The sequence below is a fragment of the Pecten maximus genome, chromosome 1 (genome assembly GCF_902652985.1).
Source record: "Pecten maximus chromosome 1, xPecMax1.1, whole genome shotgun sequence".
Lineage (NCBI taxonomy): Eukaryota > Metazoa > Mollusca > Bivalvia > Pectinida > Pectinidae > Pecten > Pecten maximus.
In genome coordinates, this window is record NC_047015.1 from 40,612,890 (window position 1) to 40,637,722 (window position 24,833).

A 24,833-nucleotide genomic window follows, 5' to 3' on the forward strand; every position below is an offset into this window, starting at 1 on the left:
ACTGTTTTTGGTAAATTTTATCTGATTATAAACTAAAAAATATGGTAATTTAATTTCTTTCGTAAAGGTGTCTGCAACATTAAACACATTATGTATACGTTTGAATAAAACTTGAAACTTGAAAATATCTGAAAATTGTACAGTTAAGTTTGTGTTCAGGTATTTGGATAATTGGAACTGATGATAACTTGTGAAAATGTATTTGGATCCATTGCTGCCAATGGTTGCTCCTGATCAGTGTCCTCTGAGCGTTTGTTATTGATGGGTGTGCACAATGCACTTAATGGTAGTTTTCCGGGCGGTTTGACAGATTATACTAAAAGTTCGGATTTGCATTATGTCTGCTTATAAAAAGAGAGCCAGTGATCTCCATAAACTTCTCTGCCTACACACAGATTGTATTTAGACTGAATAATATATTCAGGATTTTATTCAGGCTCGGCGAGTAACATCGTTGAGTACCTCTGTACTGTTACTATATAGAGCTCCCTGGTCAGTTAGAATATTTTGACCTTTTCAGTTGATATGTCTTCATTTCTCGTTATTGGTGAGGGTACAGTTGTATGTAGCTGTAGAGAAAATTAATATACTCAAGATCTTCTGATAATCTCGAACTGAAAAGATCGATAGTGACACTGTTAACAAACTTATATGTGGTTTACAGGTAAAATTCCACTTTACAAAAAGTAAGTTTATGTTGTTCCTGAATTACAATAAGGTGATTTATGATATGTGTCGGTCTGGATGGATGAAGGGAATTTATAGTGTCACAGCTTAATAGTTTTAAATATGAAAATAAGATATTGAGTCGCCTGTATGCTAAATACACCTAATGATAAAAGATATAACCTAAACATATGTGTTATATTGTCTGTCAGTATATATATTGCCAAAGATATGTATCAGCACATTGTGTTTACATTCCCGAACATGAAAGATATAGATACTGTATTGTGTTTATCTCTTAAAATGAAATTGAATATCTCTGAATGTAACATATATTGAAATAGATATGTTTTCTGACAGATTAAATATCACACCAGATACAACACATACAGTTATTGTATACTGCATGATATTTGATTTTACATCAATTCCCAACTTTTAATTACTTACTCTGGAAAAGATTAAAACACAAACAATTATAGGTATGTCTTCTGTATATTGTTAAGAGAAAGGGGAAAATGTAGTCAAGAAACCATGTAAGTGCATGGTTGTATAATTAATTAACAACTGAATTAATGACACTTACACCTAATTAGAACCTCTTTTAAACACTTCTCACCTATATATATCTATGTGTGTTTGTTTGTTTAGTATTTGTCAAAACAAATTTTATTTACCTGTTCTCACCTGTTTTGATAACTTGACACACACAGCTCTAATGAACATTTGTCATACCTGGCCCCCTACCTATGTGTCTATAAGATGGTTTGTATGTATGTGAGGTTTCAACAAGGCCCCATGCTGGGGGGATTTACAATCACAGGTAAGCCTTAATAAACTAGCAACATTAGCTATCTCAGTTTTACCTAACAGGTGTACATGTAAGACATAGTAGATGGAGGTTGTTAGTTGATACAAGACTTAAGGCGGAAATCTGCAACATACACATAGATTATCTGGATGAAGTTAAGGATTTACTCAATTATCCAGGTAAGATAAAAAGAGAAGTAGTTTGACATTACAGGTTAAATACAGATTATAGCAAGGTAAAGTCATTGGTCTATGCCAGGGATGTTTTGGTCACTGTCATACCTGCAGCTATATCCACAATATATATGTGATTCTTACCTGTGTAGAGTATACCTGTACATGTTAAATACATGTACATGTTTCATGCTGAGAGGTGAACCTCCCCCTAACACACATATAACAAGCTATCTTTGCCAAACACAAGGATGCTTGCTGTCAGTGTTATATGTTTTCTGGGTGTTGGGCCTGCTCAGTGTCATGTACAGGAAAATATAACATTTTTAGTCTAAAAAAGTCTGAGATGTTAAACACATGTGGATCTGTGAGGATTTAAACAAACAAATGTTGCTATTATGATGCTGCATCCACACTTCAAAATTAAAAAATGGGTATGTAGATTGATTTTTATCTGATTTTGTAAAATATTAAATATTTCTGTCTGGTGAAAATACATGCTGTATTTATTGTCACTGGTAACATAATTTACTAATATTACACATTGTAAACACATAGGTTCATGCCAGCTTTTAATGTTTAAACAGGAACAAGGTTTAAACTTTTTGATTAAGAAATTTTGGTTATAAAAATTCTGAAAAAAACAAGTTTATATTTATATAATGCATTTGAGATAAAGTTTTCTTTATTACTTAAGCTAGGTTTAGTGGAATAAACAGATTTTGTCAGTTAACAATAAAATAGATGTTTGTATATCTATAAACCTGTCAGTGTGTATATCTGAGAGGTCAGTACACTACAGGTGTGTGCCTTGATCAGTAGTGTTTCTATAGAGAAACCATGAAACAGACATTACTCCTGGGATACCATTTCCTGTACTGTGGTTTGATACATATAAAATAAATCTCTGTGATATTTGCTGTCTGTGGTGTTTCTATGAATGAATTAATATACTGTTTTCTTACCACTGACAGTTCAGATCAGCTGATAAGGAATATAAAAATGTTTCCTCGTTTTTATCTTGTGTACTGTAGTAGTGCCGTAAAACTTGTTTATAAATTTGATACTGTTTTTTTGAAGGAACTGAATTAATCTCTTTATTGCTCTCTCAGAGACCTAGATACTATCTTAAGCTTTTTTGTAGTTAATTTTGGCATCTGAATCTATACTCTTTTTATTCTGTGTTCCGACAATTAAAAGGAAGTGTGCCAGTCTTTCTCTATACTTACAGCCATCTGATAAACACAATTTGGCCATATACTATTTAAAGACTTCAAGATTTTGTGTTAGCAGGGAAGCTTGGCACCACTTCCTGTTGAGATGTCAAGCCAACTGTTGCGTAGTGTGTATCTATCAGCCCTCCTCCTCCCGACACTCTGATTATCTGATAACGCCACTATTATACAGACTTAAACAAGAATATTTTGTGCAAATTGAATTGCATACCAAAATTCCTGGGAGATGCTTCGTCTGTATCTATTTTCAATATCGTACTAAATAGGTTGAATTGCATTTTATAAATTTAATTAGGTAGATTCCTCGGAGAGATGCATGGCTGAGTTAATTTTAGATCCATTCTCATAAGAGTTGATTTGTCCCGGCCGATTACTCAGTAAAGTACATGTGCATTTCCTAGCTGATTCCCAAGCTTCATGTTTTCAAATTCTTTATCAATTGTTGTGAGTGACATTCGATGGAATATAGTAACAAGATACAAGAATCAAGGTCATATGTCAAAGGTTAACACAAAGGTCATAGAAATAAAGGTCAATGTCATATGCATATACTAGTTCAAAATACGAACATTCCAATATACGAATATCTAATTTTTTACTTCCAAGGTTGACAAAGCAAGTATATAATATTGCATGCTCCTATTTTTTGTATTTATAAGTTCTGTTAGAATATTAATCATTTTATTACATAATCACCGAAAACAAAGCATAAAATCAACTTCTTTGCTTTCTGCTGATTTTTTTCAAATGAAAAATTAATCATTTTTCTAAGGATGTTAAGTAAACTGTGAAGTGATATTACTTATTCTACATGTATAATCTTTCATCTGTGTGGAGATAGAGCGAGTGGATACATGTGTCATTACTGAGCTAATTTTAATCCTGTTTCTCCATCAATCCCATCTTCTCCTGGTTTCTCTGTGAATCCCCTTACATCTTCTTCCTCCGATAATCAGGACAACCACTTGCCTTGTTGTCCATCTCCTGTACCAGATAGTGACACCAGTGTAAAAACCCAAGACGGAGAGATTGATTTTTTTTTTCTTTTGTCTTTATCCTGCATTGATTATAATTCACGAACTTATAGCACCCAAAGTGATAGAGGCTTCATGTGTCAATGGTGACAGTTTGGTTAGGCAAAGCAAAGCAAATCACAATCAGTACTGTTTCTCATCTTTTATATTTCACCAATCCATACATTTGATATTTGTAATTCATGATAATTGATTTTTTTTTGAGATTTGTTAATTTTGTATACTTTACATTTAATTTTTTTTTACATGTAATAATTAAGGGTTTAATTGTTTAAAAAAAATCTAAATAAAAAACAATAAATAAATATGATAGTGAAATTAAATTCTTTAGAACAAAATATTTTCATAATGCAAAAAATGTACCTGGTATAAAGATATTTTGTTTAATTTTACCCATTAGGGATTGTAAGTGAATGCACACAGAGGTGTACTGTGGACCTTGGAAGGGTAGGGTTGAGATAAGGGGTATAGTATTGACAAGGTGTGACTTGGTGATTCATTTCAGTATGAATCATTTTGAGTTGATATTGCCTAAAAATAGGATTTGGTGAATAGTACATTGCGTAAGACAGTCTATAATCACTAGATAATCCTGTTATCTAAAATTTATCTCCTATAAAAGTATAGACGGCCAGTAATTCTGTTTAGTCTTCACTTGCCAGTCTCTATAGTATACATAGGTAATACAATTAACTGTGTAACACTACCAGACAGTCTTCATCCATGTCAATCACGTATGTGACATGTTTATTACACAACATTACAGTCGTTGACCTGCATGGCCAGGTGATCGATGCATGAACCAGAGAATTTTATTCTGTGATAATAGTCTTAACACAGGTACCATTGCAAAGATGCTTTATATGCTTATTCATGAATATATATCATACCTGTAAGTGATTGTACAGGTAAATTTAAGTTCCAAATTTTTACCTGTCTTTTAAATGACCTACATTCCTGACCCAGTGTTTCCCAACTACCACTGTGCCCTATAGGGTTGACACCTTGTGCCCTAATCAGACCTCTCTGGCCCCCTCCTATCTAAATACATTCTAAGTTTCCCTCCACTGCTAGCCTTTCATCCCTCCCCTTACCCCCTCCCACAGCCAATGGACTAGTCCTATGTAAATACATCAGATTTTCCCCCACCACTATATGAGCCTGGGAAATCTCCCCCACATCCTGCTGCCAAATGGAACTTTACAGCAGCAGTGTTGAGATTTTGAACTGGGAGCTACAACAGTATTGCTTCTACTACTATATATCCCACCATAGCTTTAGTACTGTCAGGAAAATGGTTTGGAAATGATTCCTTCCTTCCATGACAGATAACTTTGGTGGGGTGTTATAATAAAGGATATTTCCAGGATAATTCTTGCTGTTTATTGCACTGTGATTAATGCTGCAGTTTGTACTGTGTATAGTCAAGTGGTGGTTGTTTATTGATTGGAGTGTATTGTGTGTTGCTGTAATCCTTACCAATGATAACTCAAGTCTTGTCAGTGTTTAAGGTAAGTGTTCTGTTGATGGGGTCATGATCACCAGTAACAGTAGGGTATATACTGAAACAATGATTAAATAACAATTAGTGCACACTTATATACAACAGTAATACAATGTGATTGGAACATTTAGATATTGTACACCTGTACAACAGTAATACAATGTGATTGGAACATTTAGATATTGTACACCTGTTCAACAGTAGTACAGTTTGATTGGATAACAATAAGATAGTGTGTACCTGTACAACAGTAATACAATGTGATTTGATAACAATAAGATATTGTATACCTGTACAACAGTAATACAATTTGATTGAATAACAATTCAATATTGTATACCTATACAATTAACAGTAATACAATTTGATTGAATAACAATTCAATATTGTATACCTATACAATTAACAGTAATACAATTTGATTGAATAAAAGTAAGATATTGTGTACCTGTACAACAGTAATACAATGTGATTTGATAACAATTAAATATTGTACACCTGTACAGTAGTAATATTGTATGATTAAATTTTAGATAAATATTTGTCATACATCATAAAATCACATTTCTTTTGAGCATTTCAATCAGATAGCTTATTAAAAACTCATTTCAAGCTGAAAGCTTTGATCTACATTTTGAAATTAAAAAAAAATTAACATACATTGCATGCCCCCTATAATATATGTTATATATCATTATGAACAGTAGATTAATGGGCATATAAACTACCAAGAAAAAGCCTGTGTGAACTTAGCAATGAAAATATTTATAGATAAAAAATAATAGTTATTTTAACTTCTGCAGGTTTGTTTGGATAAAATTTCAATATTTTGACAGGAGATGAAATGCTGGTTGTCAGTTATGACCCAGTTTTGACACAGAACCTGTTTGTGAATATATATATCTATAACAGACCTGTCACTACTCTACTGAGTCCTATAAACTCATTATAGATAACTATCTAGATCTACTTATTTGTCCTCTGGTCAGAATGGACTGGTCATTTACAGAATTCTTAATCTCAAGTGTTGTTGACATTTTAAAGATTGCACAGTGACCTGCTATATACACAGATCAGGAGATAGCCATATTTTCCCTCTGGGTATTTAGATTCATTTATAGAGTTTTAAAAGGTGTTGACATTATATGAAGATTTCTTTCAAAATCTCATATAAGTAATGAGATATATCTCTGATAATAACAATTGTATTATATATACATTTTGCTGGTGGTCAGCTGAGTGTATTAAACCTGTGGTGGTCATCTGAGTATATTAAACCTGTGGTGGTCAGTTCAGTGTATTAAACCTGTGATGGTCAGCTCAGTATGTTAAACCTGTGGTGGTCAGTTCAGTGTATTAACCCTGCATCACTGCTGTCCTACCTACCTAATCCATTGGTTATACAAAGGGTCATAAACTGCCCCTCAGTTCTGAGGCTTTGGATTGACAAGTGGACACTTGAGGTGTGTAGCTCTCTGGCCTATATATACTGGACCTTACTAGTCAGTGTTATTGAGTGTTAATTGCTGAATAAAGATAAAGTATGTCAATATGCATTGGTCATTGACAGCCTGACAGCCAGCTATGTAGATGTTTATTATAGGGGCTATGTAGAGACTATTGTACTGGAATCTACTGCTGTGTACAGACAATGAGAGACTTCATAGGTGTCATATATTGCCGAATTATTAGTCCACATTCTTTTGTGTGTCCAAATTGTTCCTTGGATTTACATGACTCGACACCAACACCATTATGTTAAGAAGTCCTGGCAATTTATCAGAAACGTTTGTTTGATTTTTCAGCCAACAATATTTGGAACTATTGCGAAAGAGAAAACGGCCCAGGAAGATTCCAGGGTGGTAAGTGACAATTGATTTCTTTACCATAGAGCTTCGTTATTCATATCTAGATAGGAATATATTGACTTTCTTCTCAATGTTACTGGATTTCACTGCCTAGCTCCAGTGCTATAATACATTGCCACTGAAGTAGGTTCCTCTCTCTTTGGCAATGCTGTATGTTAAAGGAAATTATACTTAACAGACCAAATGTATGCTTTCATAAAAATATGGATGTTCATGATTAATGCTTCAAGTTACTGTAGAGTGCTCAGAATATAAAGGATGTTCATAGAATATTTTATTCGTAGGTGAAAGGCTCTCTCACATTTCTTCTTGGAATTTTATCAAGAAACTCCTAAGAAGTATGAAAAAATCATCCAAAGTTCATTGAGTATGATAATTGATGTTATGATATTCTGAGTGAGGTCTGGAGTGTGATTCTGTGAATCGCATTATGATGTACAAGTGGTTGTCTAGGCATGTCAGTAAAACTGTTTGTTACTTGTACTGTATGCCCCGAAAAATACAGAAAATTAGAGTGTTACACTCAATTTGCATTTAGCAAAACAGTTAGTTTGATCCGATATGATTTTGAGGCGGCTAATTAATTGGTTTGGCTCCAGACTGAAGGATTCTTTCTAAGTACAACATGAAGAAATGTCCGACTTTAGTCAACAATATACACAGACACTAGTCTGCCAATATACCCAATGTATAGTTATTATTTTGGAGAGACTGACAGACCAGGTCAGTGGAGTGACAATTTCTCGTCTCCAGATTTAGAGGATTTCATATGACATTTCTGATGCCATATTCATAAGAGGGATTAAATTATCAACCAGAGAATCATGTTATAATATAGGAAGTTCTCAGTATTAATATTCACAATTCAGTATTTTAGAAAAAAACAACAACCCATATATGTCTGTGTTAAATTTTGGCAAAATCTGATATTTTCACCCATTCAATAAATATATGCACCCTATGCTGTGTGTGCAACAACAAGATATTTTATTTGACTTGTGGAGTGTACCCAGTAGTGGCCGTGGTGATTGACTGAAATATGAAATATCAGTGACTACAAATCTATCCTAATTAGCTAGGTGTAGGTTCAAGATTCATTTAACGCTAAATAATTAATTAGCAATCTGTTGTAATCTTTTCTTTTCTGTGGGTTTGGAACAAGGTGATGATGGGAGATGGATGCCTTATAGGGGTTGTAGCCATGACAACAAAGGACATCCATACATGGCTGTATAATGCACTGATCCTGGGTATAAGGGGGCCCTGGAGGGCAATCAAGGGGAGATAATTTGAGATTATGTACTCAGTTGAGAATGAGATTAGTGTTGTGGTGAGGATGTTTGTGTTCACCAGATGGACAGTGTGGAAAGGTAATTACTAGAGAGGATGTTTAGATAACATAACGTTATTAGTTGGTTACAAGTTCAGATATTTTTAGATGAACACTCAACACATTTTACAATGTATTAAAGCAAGCTGGTGCTTCTAAAGACATGAGGGCTTTTCATGGTTTTCGGCCAAATGTTTTTTACCAAAATTTTCATCGGTTGGGTCTGGTATTTACATTTTTTTTGTGTGTGGAAATATTTCATTAGATCATTGCTTTTTATGATTAGGTGATATACATATAAACATGGCTTGCTGTGGCTTCTATAATATGAGGTCATGATCACATGATCAGCCTATGTTAGCATATATATGATGTCACATGATCTGCCTTATATCAACCTATGTATGATGTCACATGATCTGCCTATATCAACCTATATGTCACATGATCTGCCTATATCAACCTATATGTCACATGATCTGCCTATATCAACCTATATATGATGTCATATGATCTGCCTATATCAACCTATATATGAGGTCACATGATCTGCATAATGTTTGCCTATATATGGTTTTGAATCTAAATATTGGGTAAAAAATCTTGAGTTTCCACCAAAATAAGGAGGTTTAGTGATTGAATCGTGTTCAAATGCAGAATTTCAGCACTGGAAGTGACACCCTTCACAATGATATATAATATATGTTTTACTGATGTAATATTCCTATTTAAACCTCTGAAAATTCCTATGTATATTTCTCAGATTTTTGTTATAGCCTCAAATCGAATCCCCAAACACTAAAACAAGGGGACCTCACATTGATGTGACCTACATAGGGTATAATTACAGGGTCATCAGGTCATAGGACCTCACAAGATAAAACTCTAAGGAGAGACACAGGGCCCCTAACTCTTACCATGTGTCCTTGTTTAGGCCTCATGTGCCAAGTTCTAGCCCATTGACAATGCCCCTAATCTAATTAAGTGTCTGATACAATGAATATCTGTACAGAAGTAATTTGGTTACCTCCCTTATACGAAAGATACATCTATTCTTATAATTTAATTTTACCAGTAAAGCTAGTCTGTATCTTCCCTCCTGATCTAGGAAAAGTGCCTGTTTTGTTACTTCAATTATCAGCATCGGGGAAAACAGTTGATGGCAATTTTGTTGAAAAACAATTACACACGTACCAGTAAGTGTTTGAGTTGTTTATGAGGCTGTTTAGAGAGTTTCTGTAAGGATTTGTATAAATACTACAGTTCCCAAGTCAGTCCATCACTAAGCCTTCACATACATCTCAAGTTTTTGTTTTCTTTCTCATTTGTTAAATGTCACTGCTGCCTGTGTAGATAAAGTTGGGGTGAGCATATATATCGGGGGTCATTATTTTTTAAACTTCATTCCTATGGCTGAAACTTTTTTTCTCAAGTTGAAATTGTTTCAGAAAGTGCAACCAGTGTATAAGTTCATTTAAAGAAAAAAATATATGTACTTGATGGAGTCTTTTTATAGGTGTTAACATTCTCATGTTTAACGATTTATGTTTTATCCCTGTGAGTTGCAAGAAATTTGGTTTGAGTATCCCAAGATGTTAGATGAGATGGTGTCGGGATACACTGGTAGATAAACTGATTTTTATATATTAAATGGAGAACTTCCAAAGTTTTTTTTTTAAAGAAAATATAATATTCTTGACATTGAAATATAGTTGGAGCATGCCAAACACTAGAATTCTTAAGAGGTTTGATAAAATAGCTTTGTATTGTTTGTAGTCATGGAGATTTTATGTACAAGCTGAAGGAGGATATTATAAAAGGTACAAAGAATTAGATGTTTCTTTGGGATGGGAGGAAACATAGATAATGCGTGCCAAGATTTTATCTCCTGAAATATTCCAGTAGATTTGGCATTATAAATGGTCTCATTGTTTGCATGTTTATAGCATGGAAGTGATTACCCAACCTTCACACAAGTGGTAGACCAACTTTATGGAGGCCTCTAGGCTAGCACTATTTTACCCTTAACAGCATTCTTTTCCATCTATTTGATTAATGAATTTAATTAGTGGGAGAAAGTCTTTCATAGTCGAGATGATGTAAATGAGTTATCATTGATTATAACATAAAGGAATTTTTTATTTTTTTTTCGTCTGTTTTCAATCAGGAATTGAAAATTTCAAGCAAAACTTATCTATTGTATGTATCGTGGGTATAGAAAACTCCTGTGTTTTTGGTACGGCTGTTTCAAGATGACATATCTGTCTTTTTAATTTCTAGAATTATAATTTTTGAAAAAATCTGTATCAACTGATCTGACGATAAACAATGGTGTACCTGCATATACAGATGTATTTCATGCTCGCTTTTTCTGTTTAAAAGTTTATTACTGGAAATTACAAAATTTTCTGCAAGAAAAATTAGGATTTTCAATATATGATACATTCAGTAACCATAGCTAATTCGGCTGTGAATTAATTACGCCTACTCTACAATTTTTGTTTCCGCCCCACATATGTAGAGTAACACTGTTTATTGGGGCCTTGATAGGAAATAACCTCTTGTTTTGAAACCGGAAATCCTCACTTCATCTCATTGTCTTTTGCTTGCACTTGAATGAAAAATGTTCCCGCCCATGCTCATGTATTACTTAATATGGATGTTTTACAGATGTGACAAGGAATACAAATTTAATGATAATTTAATATATTTTGTCCTTATGGTATAAATATTATATTATCTCACTTCTGTAACTTAAGATGTCAACTTCATTATACTTGGGGGACCTAAGGTTTGAGTTGCAAGGTTTGCAGGGTCTAAGTCAAGGTCATGCACTGATACTATTTTTTTCATTTTTTAGCGGAAGGGGGGGGGGGGGGGTTGGCATTTATTGCTTTAGCACTACCCATTCAACAATACCCTGTATACTTGTTTTACAACACGTCAGAAAAATCCAGCATAAAGAACAACCTGTTTGGCTGTATTGGAATCCAGATGTTCATTGATATATGGAAACTTTTAGGACTTTAATTGGCATTTTCATGAGCTGACATATTGATGGTAGCAGGCTCTGTGCGTCAGCCATCTTAAAACAGGTAGCAGTTTTACCTCAGGTGTTATATAAGATGTGTATCGGACATAACGAGGTCTGACTGGTGCCATCTCTCTTTAGCCTATCTAGATACATCTCAGCTTTTTCTGTCTAGTCTCCTACAGTCTGGTATATATATACCCTCTCCCCAAATGTTATACTGTTATGTGGTATACTGCCTTTACTGACTTTAATGATATGTTCATGTACATGTTCCCTTCAAACATCATGCAAAAACTATATAGCTTCTACAGTATTTACATTTCATACAATTTTTCTTTTGATTGTACCTGTAACCTTCTATCCATACAAAGTGCCCCACAGTTCCCCATAGTCCATGCCACACAGTTCCCCATAGTCCATGCCACACAGTTCCCCACAGTCAGTGCCCCACAGTTCCCCACAGTCAGTGCCCCACAGTTCCCCACAGTCAGTGCCCCACAGCTCCCCACAGTCAGTGCCCCACAGTTCCCCACAGTCAGTGCCCCACAGTTCCCCACAGTCAGTGCCCCACACTGCCCCACAGTCAGTGCCCCACAGTTCCCCACAGTCAGTGCCCCACAGCTCCCTACAGTCAGTGCCCCACACTGCCCCACAGTCAGTGCCCCACAGTTCCCCACAGTCAGTGCCCACAGTTCCCCACAGTCAGTGCCCCACACTACCCCACAGTCAGTGCCCAACAGTGCCCCACAGTCAGTGCCCCACACTGCCCCACAGTCAGTGCCCCACAGTTCCCCACAGTCAGTGCCCCACACTGCCCCACAGTCAGTGCCCCACAGCTCCCCACAGTCAGTGCCCCACACTGCCCCACAGTCAGTGCCACACAGTTCCCCACAGTCAGTGCCCCACAGTTCCCCACAGTCCATGCCACACAGTTCCCTACAGTCAGTGCCCCACACTGCCCCACAGTCAGTGCCCCACAGTTCCCCACAGTCAGTGCCCCACAGTTCCCCACAGTCAGTGCCCCACACTACCCCACAGTCAGTGCCCCACAGTGCCCCACAGTCAGTGCCCCACACTGCCCCACAGTCAGTGCCCCACAGTTCCCCACAGTCAGTGCCCCACACTGCCCCACAGTCAGTGCCCCACAGCTCCCCACAGTCAGTGCCCCACACTGCCCCACAGTCAGTGCCACACAGTTCCCCACAGTCAGTGCCCCACAGTTCCCCACAGTCAGTGCCCCACACTACCCCACAGTCAGTGCCCCACAGCTCCCCACAGTCAGTGCCCCACAGTTCCCCACAGTCAGTGCCCCACACTACCCCACAGTCAGTGCCCCACAGTGCCCCACAGTCAGTGCCACACAGTTCCCCACAGTCAGTGCCCCACAGTTCCCCACAGTCAGTGCCCCACACTACCCCACAGTCAGTGCCCCACAGCTCCCCACAGTCAGTGCCCCACACTGCCCCACAGTGCCCCACAGTCAGTGTCACACAGTTCCCCACAGTCAGTGCCCCACAGTCCATGCCATACAGTGCCCCTGTCTTTTTCCCCCCTCCCATTAAACGTTACCAAAACATGTGTGTCATATATATTGTGCACCTGTCCTTGACCCCCCCCCCCCCCCCCCCCCCCCCATAACATCCCCCTGAGTGCCCCTCATCTTCTTCCCACATCCACCTCACACACACATTATCAAAACAGTATCTTCATATTCTTCTCCCTATTGCCCCCCCCCCCCCCCCCCAGTGCCCCTGTCTTCTCCCTCATTCCTACCCCCCTGTATCTTTATCTATATTCTATATCTCTAACACTTTAAAGTTCTATATGAAGTTCAAAAACACCATTCACCTGTTGAGAGGATGGGGGGAAGCTGTTATGATAGATCAATGTACACATATATCTATACCTACCTAAATATATCTTTGGCCTAAATAGTTGTATTGAAACATATCCGGTATCTCTCTCCATCCCAGGATAACATTAATTTCTAGTACACCTCCATTCATTCATCCTCACCAATTCCAGTGATTCCTGCGGTAGAACAGGTGGGAGTGGCCAAGGGTTCCTACTACTGTTCATTATCATTGGCCAGAATGTTTCTCTAAGACTCTTGGAATGCCAGGATGTGGGAGAGGCAGGGACCCAAGTATATATAAATTTGGTCAACAAGAATGGCATAACTCTGTGCAAATGAATGACCTTTCCGTAGTAGGTAATTATCAAATGAACACTATGTTGGTTTTGCCCAGATTACCTGGATGTCACTCCCTATTCCACACATATCACTAATTGACCACATAGTGACCATAGAGTGGGTGTTGGATAGTTTGTATGTATACCTAGGTACAACTGTATTTATGTCTTCAGCATGGAAGGTGATGATGGTCAAATTAAGGAAACATTCCACACCTATCCTTTTATACCTACACCCTATGTTAACCGTGCCCCCTCCTCTTCCCTAGACAATATTTTGTCAGAATGGCCTACCTGAGAGAATTTAGAATATTGGCAATGGATGTTTCTACCAGAGGTGTGAAAACCACATGGGTGAGTTTGACAATTTGATATCATTTAGTCTTATTCTAATCTTTTACAAAACCTTGTACCTCATATTTCCTGGAAAGCAATTGTTTGCTAGATTTTTTTTCTTCACTTATTTGTCATTATTTATTATTTTCATTGTCTGGTCAGAGCTAACTTTTAGGTGAAAATTTTTGAGATCCTTTTCTCTATACCCTCATTATAACTTTTTCAAATTCCACCCCTAATTCCCGATCGTATTTTATTTCATTGGTCATGTTTTCCCTCCTCATAACACTTTGATATTTTACCCAGTTCCTGGTCCTGAAGGTCCTTGGCCCAGTGTTCTGTAGACTCGAGGTCTCCACATGGCCATGATAAACATATGGCCGTACACTAATAGATAATCGTGACCTACAGTAAACATGGTTTCCGCTGCTGCAGGTGAATGTTTTCTATGTTTATAAAGGAGTGGACATGATTTTGGCCCTGGAAACACAATTCTTTCTTGTTTATATCACTGATTTTGGCTTTGGAAACAGACACATTGGCTGAATATTAGGCCGATTTTCTTCACGATGTTCCTCAGTCGTGGAGGTCTAGTTTCATTCTAGTTTTGGCTTGTTCGTCTAGTCTCTAATTTTGGCTTGTTCGTTTGGTTGTTTTTCATTGCCCTCAGTGTTGTAGGTTTTAATCTTTGTTTCTATGATTATTGACTGATAGTGTATTGCGTATTTGAGGTGTGTTTAAGGATGGATTGGGATGATACCACTATATCGATATATTGGTGCCAAGTACTGATAGTGAAATAGTTAAGAATTATCAAAAAATTAGAAGATAATATATAGGTTTTTTTTTAAAAATCGGAACCAAGTTATTCTTTGCTTGACGTAATAACAGTTAAAAAAATCTTTCATAACTGTAATCAGTCCACAAAAAAATCAATTCCAAAAAACTAGTATTTGTTATAATGCACTGACATCATGGCACAAAGGAGCGTTGAGTAGCTCATGTAGTTAGATACAGTAGTAGGGTGAATTCAGTGAAATGAGAGTATGATTAGTGGAAAGGGGTTCCGAGTGACATCCTGTTATGATGTGGAATGTTTAAACTGAAGTGGATCCAATCTCTATGGTGTTATACAGAATTCCTGGTAAACAATATAGTAGGAGGCTAATTTGAATATATGCAAATGACCTTTAACCTCACTTTAAAAAGAGGCTTAAGTTCTTATACAGTATCAGTTTTCTATTGAAGTGATCCTGTCTGGTGCCAAACCTTATTGTACATCAAGTACCATAAGATGTTTTCGGTATATTAATTGAACATTTTGTCCCCTATTCCTGTTGTTGTATAAGGTCATTCACATCTAGGACATTACAAAGAGATCTAGAAACAACCTGTTTACGGTATGACTATATAGGTACACTTAGAGTATGTACATTTCACAATGATGTTGTAAATTTAGATAATGGATTCATCGTCATGAAGTAGCATATAAATGATGAATTTTGCATGCACTATTATGATAAGATTTGACCAAATGTCAATTTTATCAAATTCCCAAAGTCAATTAGGCATGGAATTTTCAGTGAAGTTGCTCATTTCATAAAGAGCATTAAGAGGTTTTGGACTATTCTGTAGGTGTGGCTGTGCTGTAAGTAAGATTGAATACAAGTTATCCGACAATCGCACGAACATTCGAACATTCCTTCGTACAGCTAGTGTTACTCAGGTACTCAACACTTAGAAAGATATCATTACATTATAACAATGCTAAAAAAACTGAAAATAAAAAACAGGAAGAAAATGGTCTCTATACATAGGGATTTATTTACAAAGCAGTAAATGTTCAGCTTGGACAAAGGTAAACCTGGTTTTTACCCACTTCAACAAGGAAGAATTGGACCATCCATGTGTATTCACCTGGTACAATATCTGTGTGATATCATTGAACAAAATGTCAACCAATTGTTTTTGTCAGTACGTGTACCAAAATTTCATAAAATTTATAATACATTTATTAATAAAATATTAAACTAGGAATTTTCTTTCAGCAAGTCAACTTTAGGAAGGCATATATTTGATTGTATGCCTGAATATTGGTCTTGCATAACTAATTCCTTTTTTTCTCACTTACACAGGTTTGGGATGGGGCCTTTTTGTCTCATTTTGGGAAGAGAATTGGTGAATTGGGAAAGATTTTTTCTGGAGTTAACTGTAAATTTTGGAAATTTGGCTCAAGTATGAAATAATTTCAACTAGGAATGGGGCCAATTAATGACCCCTAAAAGCCCTCGGTATAAAGCCCTGGTAATAGTACCCCTTTCCATGTAGTATATTATTTCTTGTCTTATAATGTATTCTGCCTGCTTCCACTTGACAGATTTGATAGAAATTTGTCACAGATCTAAATTTATCTGGGTTTACCAGGATGGGAAAAGTGATACTTTCAGAAAGAATTTTGTAAAGTTTGTTTTCAGTATTGGGGTCAAGGTTAATGTTGACGTGATCACCACGAGGTGATCTGGAGTTTCCACGGAAATGACAAGTTTCATTCAGCACTGTGTATATACATGTATAAATAGCTTCATGTGCTCAAATCTTATCTTACTTCCCATTACGTCACAAAGGGAACTAATTATGGTATTTTTCTGGGTAAAAATCGAATCTATTTTTAAACATTTTTAAACATGACGTATTAAGTGTAATTTTAAACAGTTAAAACTCTTTATATATAATGCATAAAAAACTGTTTTAGTATAATCAGCCATTCACCCATAGCTTGTGACAGTTCAGTGATATTTGAAGGTATCATATTTATGTAACTTCAGTTGACTCGAGGTACTGTAGTAATGAAATAGTGTTACATAATACTCTGACTGTGCTGGCTAATTTATCTTAATGATGCTGATTAAAACTTATGTGGGTGAATCTTGTATGCTATTTTGTGACCTCTGTAGAACAAAAGGATGACTGTTAAGGATGTCTTGTGTAAAAATTTGCCAGCAAATCTTGTACGGTTTAGTTTGTCATATGAAGGAAAAAAGATGTCAGTTCCTGACAAATCTTATATACTTTATTGTGACTTGGTATGAAGAAAACAGATGTGTTGTGTTGAGGTTATAGTTAATGCTAACTTTGTGCCAGTATATGGAGATAGAAAGTCGCTCTATTATTGCTGTCTACATAGACTAACTTATTAAGACATGCAGTGTTGATCATGTAGATAATTATTTTGACTTATATATATAACTCAGGTTTCCCAGTATGATACATATGATCTCTACCAGAAGAAATTACATTCATAGTGCTATGACAACATTGTGTCTCATCTTTTACTTCATATGAGATTTGAGAGCCTTGTTAGAAGTCAAATTAAGGTAATCATTAGACTGGTCAAGAAATAGCATTAGAAATGATACCACTCAGGAATTGTATTTATAATCAGCAAATATTAATTAATTTTTTTTTTTTTTTTTTGTAGAAAAGTGTTGGGCCACAGATGATCAGTCTGTCACAGATGTTTGACCACCGGCTAGCTGGCTACAGTGCTAAAGTAGATGGTCGCTTCTCTCAGAACGAGGTGAGTGTCAAATATTGAATACTTAAAAAAAAAAGAAAAACCCAACTGTTTGGCCTCATGCTCTAAATATGGTTAGAGTTTTCTGGCTAGAGTGTTATTTATGTAGATGTTCAGAATGTAGTCACTGCTGTACGTTACTAACTACACTGTATTATGAGGTTAATCATAGGAGACTATTGCCAAACTTTATCATGTGATCTAAACAGAATTTCATGATAAACTTTTAAGTTTTTCAACTGAATGTATCTAGCCAAGGTTAAGGTATCCAAGAAGGCAATGAACGAGCTTATTTCAGAAATATTTAACATGCTAGGCTTGCAATTCTCCTCTCAATAAATACAGAACAAAGATGTATGTGTTTATCTAATGTGAAAAATTTAAAAAAAAAATGACATAACCAAATATCCATGCATCTAAATTTTACTTGGATTAATTGTGAATTAGCTGAAAAGTACAAGTAAAAATAGAGTTTGTTTACTTAGAATTGAATACAGATATAATCAATGAATGCAGGCTGTCTTTTCCTTGCAATTGAAGTACTTTTCTTGGATGACAAGAAGAAATCTGTAATACACACAACAGAGTATTATGCCTGGTTAATGAATGTACAAGTGTTAACCACAGACGTCGGTGTGGTACGTCAGTCTCGTGATAATATGGGGTGAGAGGTAGATAACTTATCAACTGTGATAAAAAACTAAAATGCCTTCATTGTTGAGAGCCCTCAGTGAAACCTCAGATATTCATTCAGGTTTCCATGGCCTCATGTAGTCGAGACCTCAGTAGTTTACATTCCCCAATGTTAATGCTCTTGACAGAATATTTGTCATTTTCTACTTTGGAAAAGTTTCGTCTGTGATAAAAAAGAAAAAGACCTACAGATTGTTTGTGGTTATCATACATATTTATATACACAAATGTTTAATTGTATCCTTATGGATAAAATGATTTGGCAAAATGTCAAGGTCATTGCCAGAGAAACTTTCCTGCCACTTTTCCTCACTGATTATGATTGCGTAGTTGTTCAGTATCAACATATCGAAAAAACAAATATTCGCATAATCCTTCCACTGTTGGCCTATCACATGGTGCTAGTCTTCTTACGTCAGAGAAAGAATGGTAGCGATAAGGCTGGAAATGTTTTTGAGATAAGGTAGAGTGGTTGAAGGTTTTGCCATCACACAATGGTTCATTGACTCAGGGAAAATTTTTCCAAAATACAGTCCAGCATTCTCAGAAATCCCTGTGGGCCATGATGGAATTCAAAATGATGTAGAAAGCAGAAGATTTATAGACACCAGTTGTTCCTGGGTCATTTACCTGTTGACCTTACAAAGGTCATTGGTTAAGATACGTCTCTGCAGTAATTTATTACACACTAGGTTAAATTTAGATGTTGTATGTGATTTTTATAACATTAAATGTTTATTAAAAAGGAAATACCTTGATTAAATATCAGAATTAAAAACTGATTTATGTATTTAAAGAAATGCATATTAATTAATATGACTGACATTCAAAAATTAAATGCCAAATTTGAAAATATGTTAATGATTGGATTTAGTTCAATAAAATAGTAATTTCCGAGAACTGATTACAAAACATATTACAATATATATTAATGAAAGAAACTTTAAATAAACGTTAAACGTGCTGCTTAAAAAAAAAAAAATTTACGGGTATGTGAGATCTTGGATGTTTTCAGGTGATAATTATACAAGCACTATTAAAATCTACTGGTTTAAAATAACGATCATTTGTGAGGTCATACAATAGGGTTCAGTATTGATTATTTCCTTGATGCTAATTACTAAGCATTGTAGCCTTGATGCTGTAAACTCCATGTTGCTGGAGTGAGTCACGGCCATATTGCTTGAGGCCTGTTGTGTAAGTGCGCAGCCTGTCGAGTGAGCCAGCGCGTGATTCAACTCTCAACCAGTGTTGTGGAGTTTCTGGTTATTTCTATTCTGAAAGTTGAAACGATGAGAAGGATTTGCTTCTCTACTGAGGTTTTAAACTGTGTTTTTGTGCTTTCTAAGAAAAACGGATTATACACCTATTGATTGAGAGCATATTAATATCTACCTTCATACAGGTATGTTAGGACTCTTGTTGTGGTATTTATAAAGCTTTATTTTATTGTTATTTGTATCGCTGGTTTTACAACTTGTTTACTTTAATGGACTATTTACATGGAATATAAATTAACTTGTTTGTGACTTTTTTCTTGAAGAATTTAAATAACATTGATTGTGTTTTTGCATGATTGAGGTCTATTGAAATATTGCTTCTGACATGTGTCAGAGTTTGTTTTCATGACATTTAATATATTTATGCAAACCAATTCATTAAATTGTTTTTCCTATTTTCTTTAACGAGTTTGGGAGGGAACGGGATACCATCACAAAATGTGTATTACCCAATTTTAAGTTTCCTGTCGTTAATTGGCTGTATATATATATATATAAACGAGGACATAGGCTCTATATTTATAATGTGGGACTTCCGTGAGTAACAAAATACACTTAGCCAATCAAAACAAGGCACTATTTAAATTTAGGTGCTGTTAACGGACATGTTATGCCATTATCTGATGTGTGGTGACGACTGTGGTTGTGTTTACCTGGGATACACGAATATGGATTGACATTTGGATTTTACTGACTTAAAAATACCTGTTTCATTCTTATCGTAGGCTTTGATTTTCCGAGACGGCAATCTGATGGCCGGGTCTATTGAGGCTCTAATCCAGCACCTGGTGCCAACCACAAGTTATCACCCTGATGTAAGTATTGACACTGACTGTCCACTGTCTTTGATGATTTTGTTTTTCGATAAATAAATATTTTTTTAAGACCAAAATCAATACAATGTTGGAATATTGTAAGAAATTTTGAGTTTGCTTGCTTTATTTTATTTTTCATTTTGAATAGTTTCTGAAAACAAAATCTATTCTAATAATGATAAGTTTAATCAGAAATTGATAAAATATCTTCCTACTGATTTTCAGAATTAATTTATATTTATATAATATATACATATCAATCATTTATATCACAAGGTAAAGAATGATTTGTTGAAACATTCAAAATTAAATGCCAGGTAGGTGAATCATGGTTAATGTGACATATTGTTTATAGTCCAACTCATCATTGTATTGTTTTTATGAAGTTCAAAATGTTGTTAAAATGAGTTGACGATTATTAAAATGGATTGAGTTTATAGTCGTGGGATAACAGGATCTTGTGTCAAGTTTATGGTACACAACAACACCCACGAATTACTTAAATTTAAATGTGAAATGTAGGGGAAAGTGTGTTGATGTGGGGATTGAGGGGGTTGGGGGGTTGGGGGGGTTGGGGGGATCGAGGGGGTTGGGAGTTAAAATGTCTTTAAAACCTGTTATTTGCCTTTCATCTTGAAACAAGATAAAGACATTATTTAGAAATTATTTAAAATTTTAATGCAATAATTTGAAGTAAAAAGTAGGGAAACTCCTTCAAGGTAGTGGGCTGGTGGACAGGTACGGATATAAGGGGGAATAATCTGTTAGATAATTTTATCAAAACTTCTGAATTATTTACGAAGAGCTCGAGCCATAGAATTCCTTTCTTGATCATTCTTAGCGGCCATCTGTTATTTTTCATTACCAAGACTAATGCATTAGTGTCTTGTGTTGATTTCTGATTAGCCATTCATTAGGATGCAGATTACATTTAGGCCAAGCTTATGTAAGAATTTGTTGGTTTTAAGACATTCTTGCCTGCTGCCAGCAAATGTAAAAATGTATGACATGCTACAAATTTAAACTGACATGCATAACATCAAATTTATATTAGATGAGCAAAACCTAGATTAGTTTACGTAATGGTAGGCTATCTGAATTGTTTACACATGATGCCAATTACGATCAGCAATATCTAAACATGTCAAGTTAATAGACATGAACCAGGGGGCTGGTTTCTATAGGTTTGGTATCCAAGTGTCTGCTCTCTGAAGTACCAAGTCTCCAAAATTAATTACCCGAAGCAGAACTACACAGCAGATTGAATCTGGTTATATTACACAGCTCGTTTAAACCAATTAGTCGGCCTTGTGTATGTGTAAACATATCCATTTCACATCTAAATTGTCTGTCCATTTTAATTTAAAATTCATTAGAAGATTTTCTGTATTTCTCTCTAAATCTTGGGAAAATTAAGGTATCTTAACATTTGATGTATGTTTTTTACTGACAAGACATTTGAAAGAATTTTATCTTACAATTATTATTTTTGTAGTGTATGTATATATATATAGTATGTGAAACCATGTTTTTAGAATTACTAAACAATAGAGATCTGATATCTATCTCACTGCCTTTTATCGGGAAAATTATACACTTCTGAGTGTAGAACAGCTTTAGAACCAAACCACATCAAGGTATTTTCGACCTGGTTGCTTTTGGGGGATTGAAGGGGATGTGGTAGTAGGATAATACAGACTTGATGGTTATCTGTGTGGGTAAGATATAACTGGTTACAGATGCATGCTTTTGATGATCAAAGTTCAATATTGTGCTGCACCTATGCTAGAATTTGGTAATGGTTTCCTGTGTTGTGGTTGATAGTGGTTATTTTTGTTCACTGTGACATTACCTACAATAGACATATATATCTGTAGCTCAATTAATTGTTTTAAGGATCTACTGGGAGTACCCAGCATAAATCTTGTAAATGTAGACATATATTTCAAAATTTCTTTAAAAGATATTGAATACCATAGGTTTATTGTTAAATAAGGTTTTGTTTATCAATGACTCAAATTAAATTTTCTAGGTTTTACCAAATTTGAACCAGAGCGGGTGTATTTTCTTCAGAAGTTGCAATTAAAAGGCTATAATTTTCTTTCTAAAATAACGATCATATGTGATTGAAGATAATATTGAACCATAATCAATTAAAAGTGGTGACCCAAACTTTCTACCGATTGTGAAATAACCAGTACAAGTACAGTCATACTGAAGCTAGTCGAAATGTATCCCCAAATGATCAGGAGATCGTGATACTGGAACTCCCCAGCCTGTCATTTCTCCTCCTCCACAAACTATTACTGACCCATTCACAAGGTTATGAGCATAAACAGAGCCAGAATCTGGACCAGAATGTTTAGATGTTTTGTAAACAAACACAATATGTCAGATCTCTTCTGGAGCTATATCAAAAGACCTGGCGCGGAAATCCTCACCGAGCATGACAAGCTTAACCAAGCATTCACGGAATGTTTTGCATTTAAATTATGTTTTAAGGATATTGGCTATTTATATAACTCCTACATTATAGTGACCATTTTACATCCAAGACACATACGCCTTTTGAAGTTCAATTATAAATTTTCAAGATATATATCTGATAAAGATTTATGTAGCTTATTGTGAAGCTGGTCAAACTTAGATAATGATGCCTACAGTGGCAGAGTATTAAGAAAGGAGAAACTAAAGGCCCTGCTGGCAAGAAGTCAGAAATCTTTTTTAGATTTGGGTTGTTTTTCTGATTTTCTTGTCATGCTTTATTTCTTCTTATAAATTACCAAGTAGGTAAACATCAAGGTCGTTATTTGGCAGAGATATACCAAATTGTTTACAGTGGTATGACTGAAACAGTTATATCATTGAAAAACACTAATATTAGAACTTTTGTGTAGAAGTTTATTACAAAGCCATACTATAATGACTTTCAGTTAAATTCTACTACGTTTGTTTTTGTAAAACAATTCCCAAAAAAACTATAAATAGTTAAAGTAAAGATATTTGTTGGCATTTGTCCAAGTGATGCTGAGATTAAATAACAATACATGCCTGATAGCTATTGTTTCCATGGATACAAGTCTGTGCCATCATAGATTTTAATCTTTATCACAAACAGTTTACTGAGCGTTTGAAGTTGTATTGATCTATAATCCTGTTTTCTGATAGTCTGCTGACCCAGTATAAGGCCTCTTCAAATACTCCAAAATTAAAAGACACTTCAAAAATTGATGTTCCATTTACTAGTGGTTAAGTATGTGCATAGGGCATTTGATTACAAAGTAAAGTAATTTTAGTACACCTACCAAATCCAAGGGTTCCAGTCCCATGGATTACATGTGTTGTGACAAAACTGAAGGCTCTGTCTAAAGGACAACCAAATTGCTAATTGAAAAAAGCCCTCAATCTCGATCATCATGACGTAATTGTACAGTTAAGTATTATAAGAGTGGAACCCTTGAATATTGGAGATGCTTTGAGTAGGAGATCAGCATTTAAATGGCTTAGGGTAACGTGTGTGCCAAGAAGGGCATAGCAATCAGGAATATAAAATGTCTTCAGTATTAAGAGGATGGCACATGATGAAGTTGTCTGCCATTTAGTAGGTGATGAAGGGGAGTAGGGGCTGATCAGGGGTCCCGAGACGAGTTCCCCTGGAGATTGGGTTCCTGAGGAGTTCCCTGGAGATTATGTATTTGTGTACCCTGTAGAGAAGTCATTTACCTATTTCCCTGAATTAGAACCATATTCTACTTGCCAATATTTTTGTCATCCTGATGGCAAACAGAGTTCAACTCTGGAGGAAACATCGTGCAACTTAATTATCATTTAACAGGGAAGCTCTGTATTCAGAGAATTTGTCATAATTTTTCAAACATTTAATTTAAAAAAGAAGAATCATTTAGGGTGGAGGCTGAAGTGTTAATGATGTTCCATGCCAGTTTGACTTGACATTCTGGTATCCCACTGTTCTGTACAGTTCTGTTTTTGTTTTTTTTTCCAGAGAACCTATGTTTTTGCCTTCCTGTTGAGTTCCCGGCTCTACATTCGTCCACACAGCCTGCTAGGCGAAGTCTGTCAGGTAAAAAGCTTATATATCTTTTCCTTCTCTTATCACAGAGCCATAAATTCTGCTGATAGCAAAAACATATTTTACTGGAATTTCTGCAGAATAAACAACTTAAAATCTATAAAAGTGTTAATGTAATATCAAGAATTAATGTCTTAAATATTTCTGAATACAACAACTTTGACCTTTATTTTTGCATTTATTTTATAGATCCTTTT

At 35.5% G+C, this 24,833-nt stretch overlaps 1 protein-coding gene across 7 annotated transcripts in view; it reads left to right on the top strand.

Annotated features, from left to right (window-relative positions):
* The window catches only part of LOC117333759 (ras-GEF domain-containing family member 1B-like), a 100,994-nt gene that overhangs the window by 66,606 nt on the left and 9,555 nt on the right, over nucleotides 1–24,833 (top strand). For 3 of the 7 annotated variants that reach the window (XM_033893184.1, XM_033893199.1, XM_033893205.1), the window contains 4 exons: nucleotides 7,229–7,285; nucleotides 17,663–17,761; nucleotides 20,457–20,546; nucleotides 24,550–24,627. In XM_033893184.1, coding sequence (XP_033749075.1) covers nucleotides 7,229–7,285; nucleotides 17,663–17,761; nucleotides 20,457–20,546; nucleotides 24,550–24,627 — 324 coding nt within the window. Of the gene's footprint in view, nucleotides 1–1,574; nucleotides 1,657–1,921; nucleotides 2,085–5,166; nucleotides 5,431–6,733; nucleotides 6,887–7,228; nucleotides 7,286–17,662; nucleotides 17,762–20,456; nucleotides 20,547–24,549; nucleotides 24,628–24,833 lie in introns of those variants that run through there. The other 4 variants (XM_033893222.1, XM_033893212.1, XM_033893221.1 and 1 more) reach the window with 4 other exon arrangements.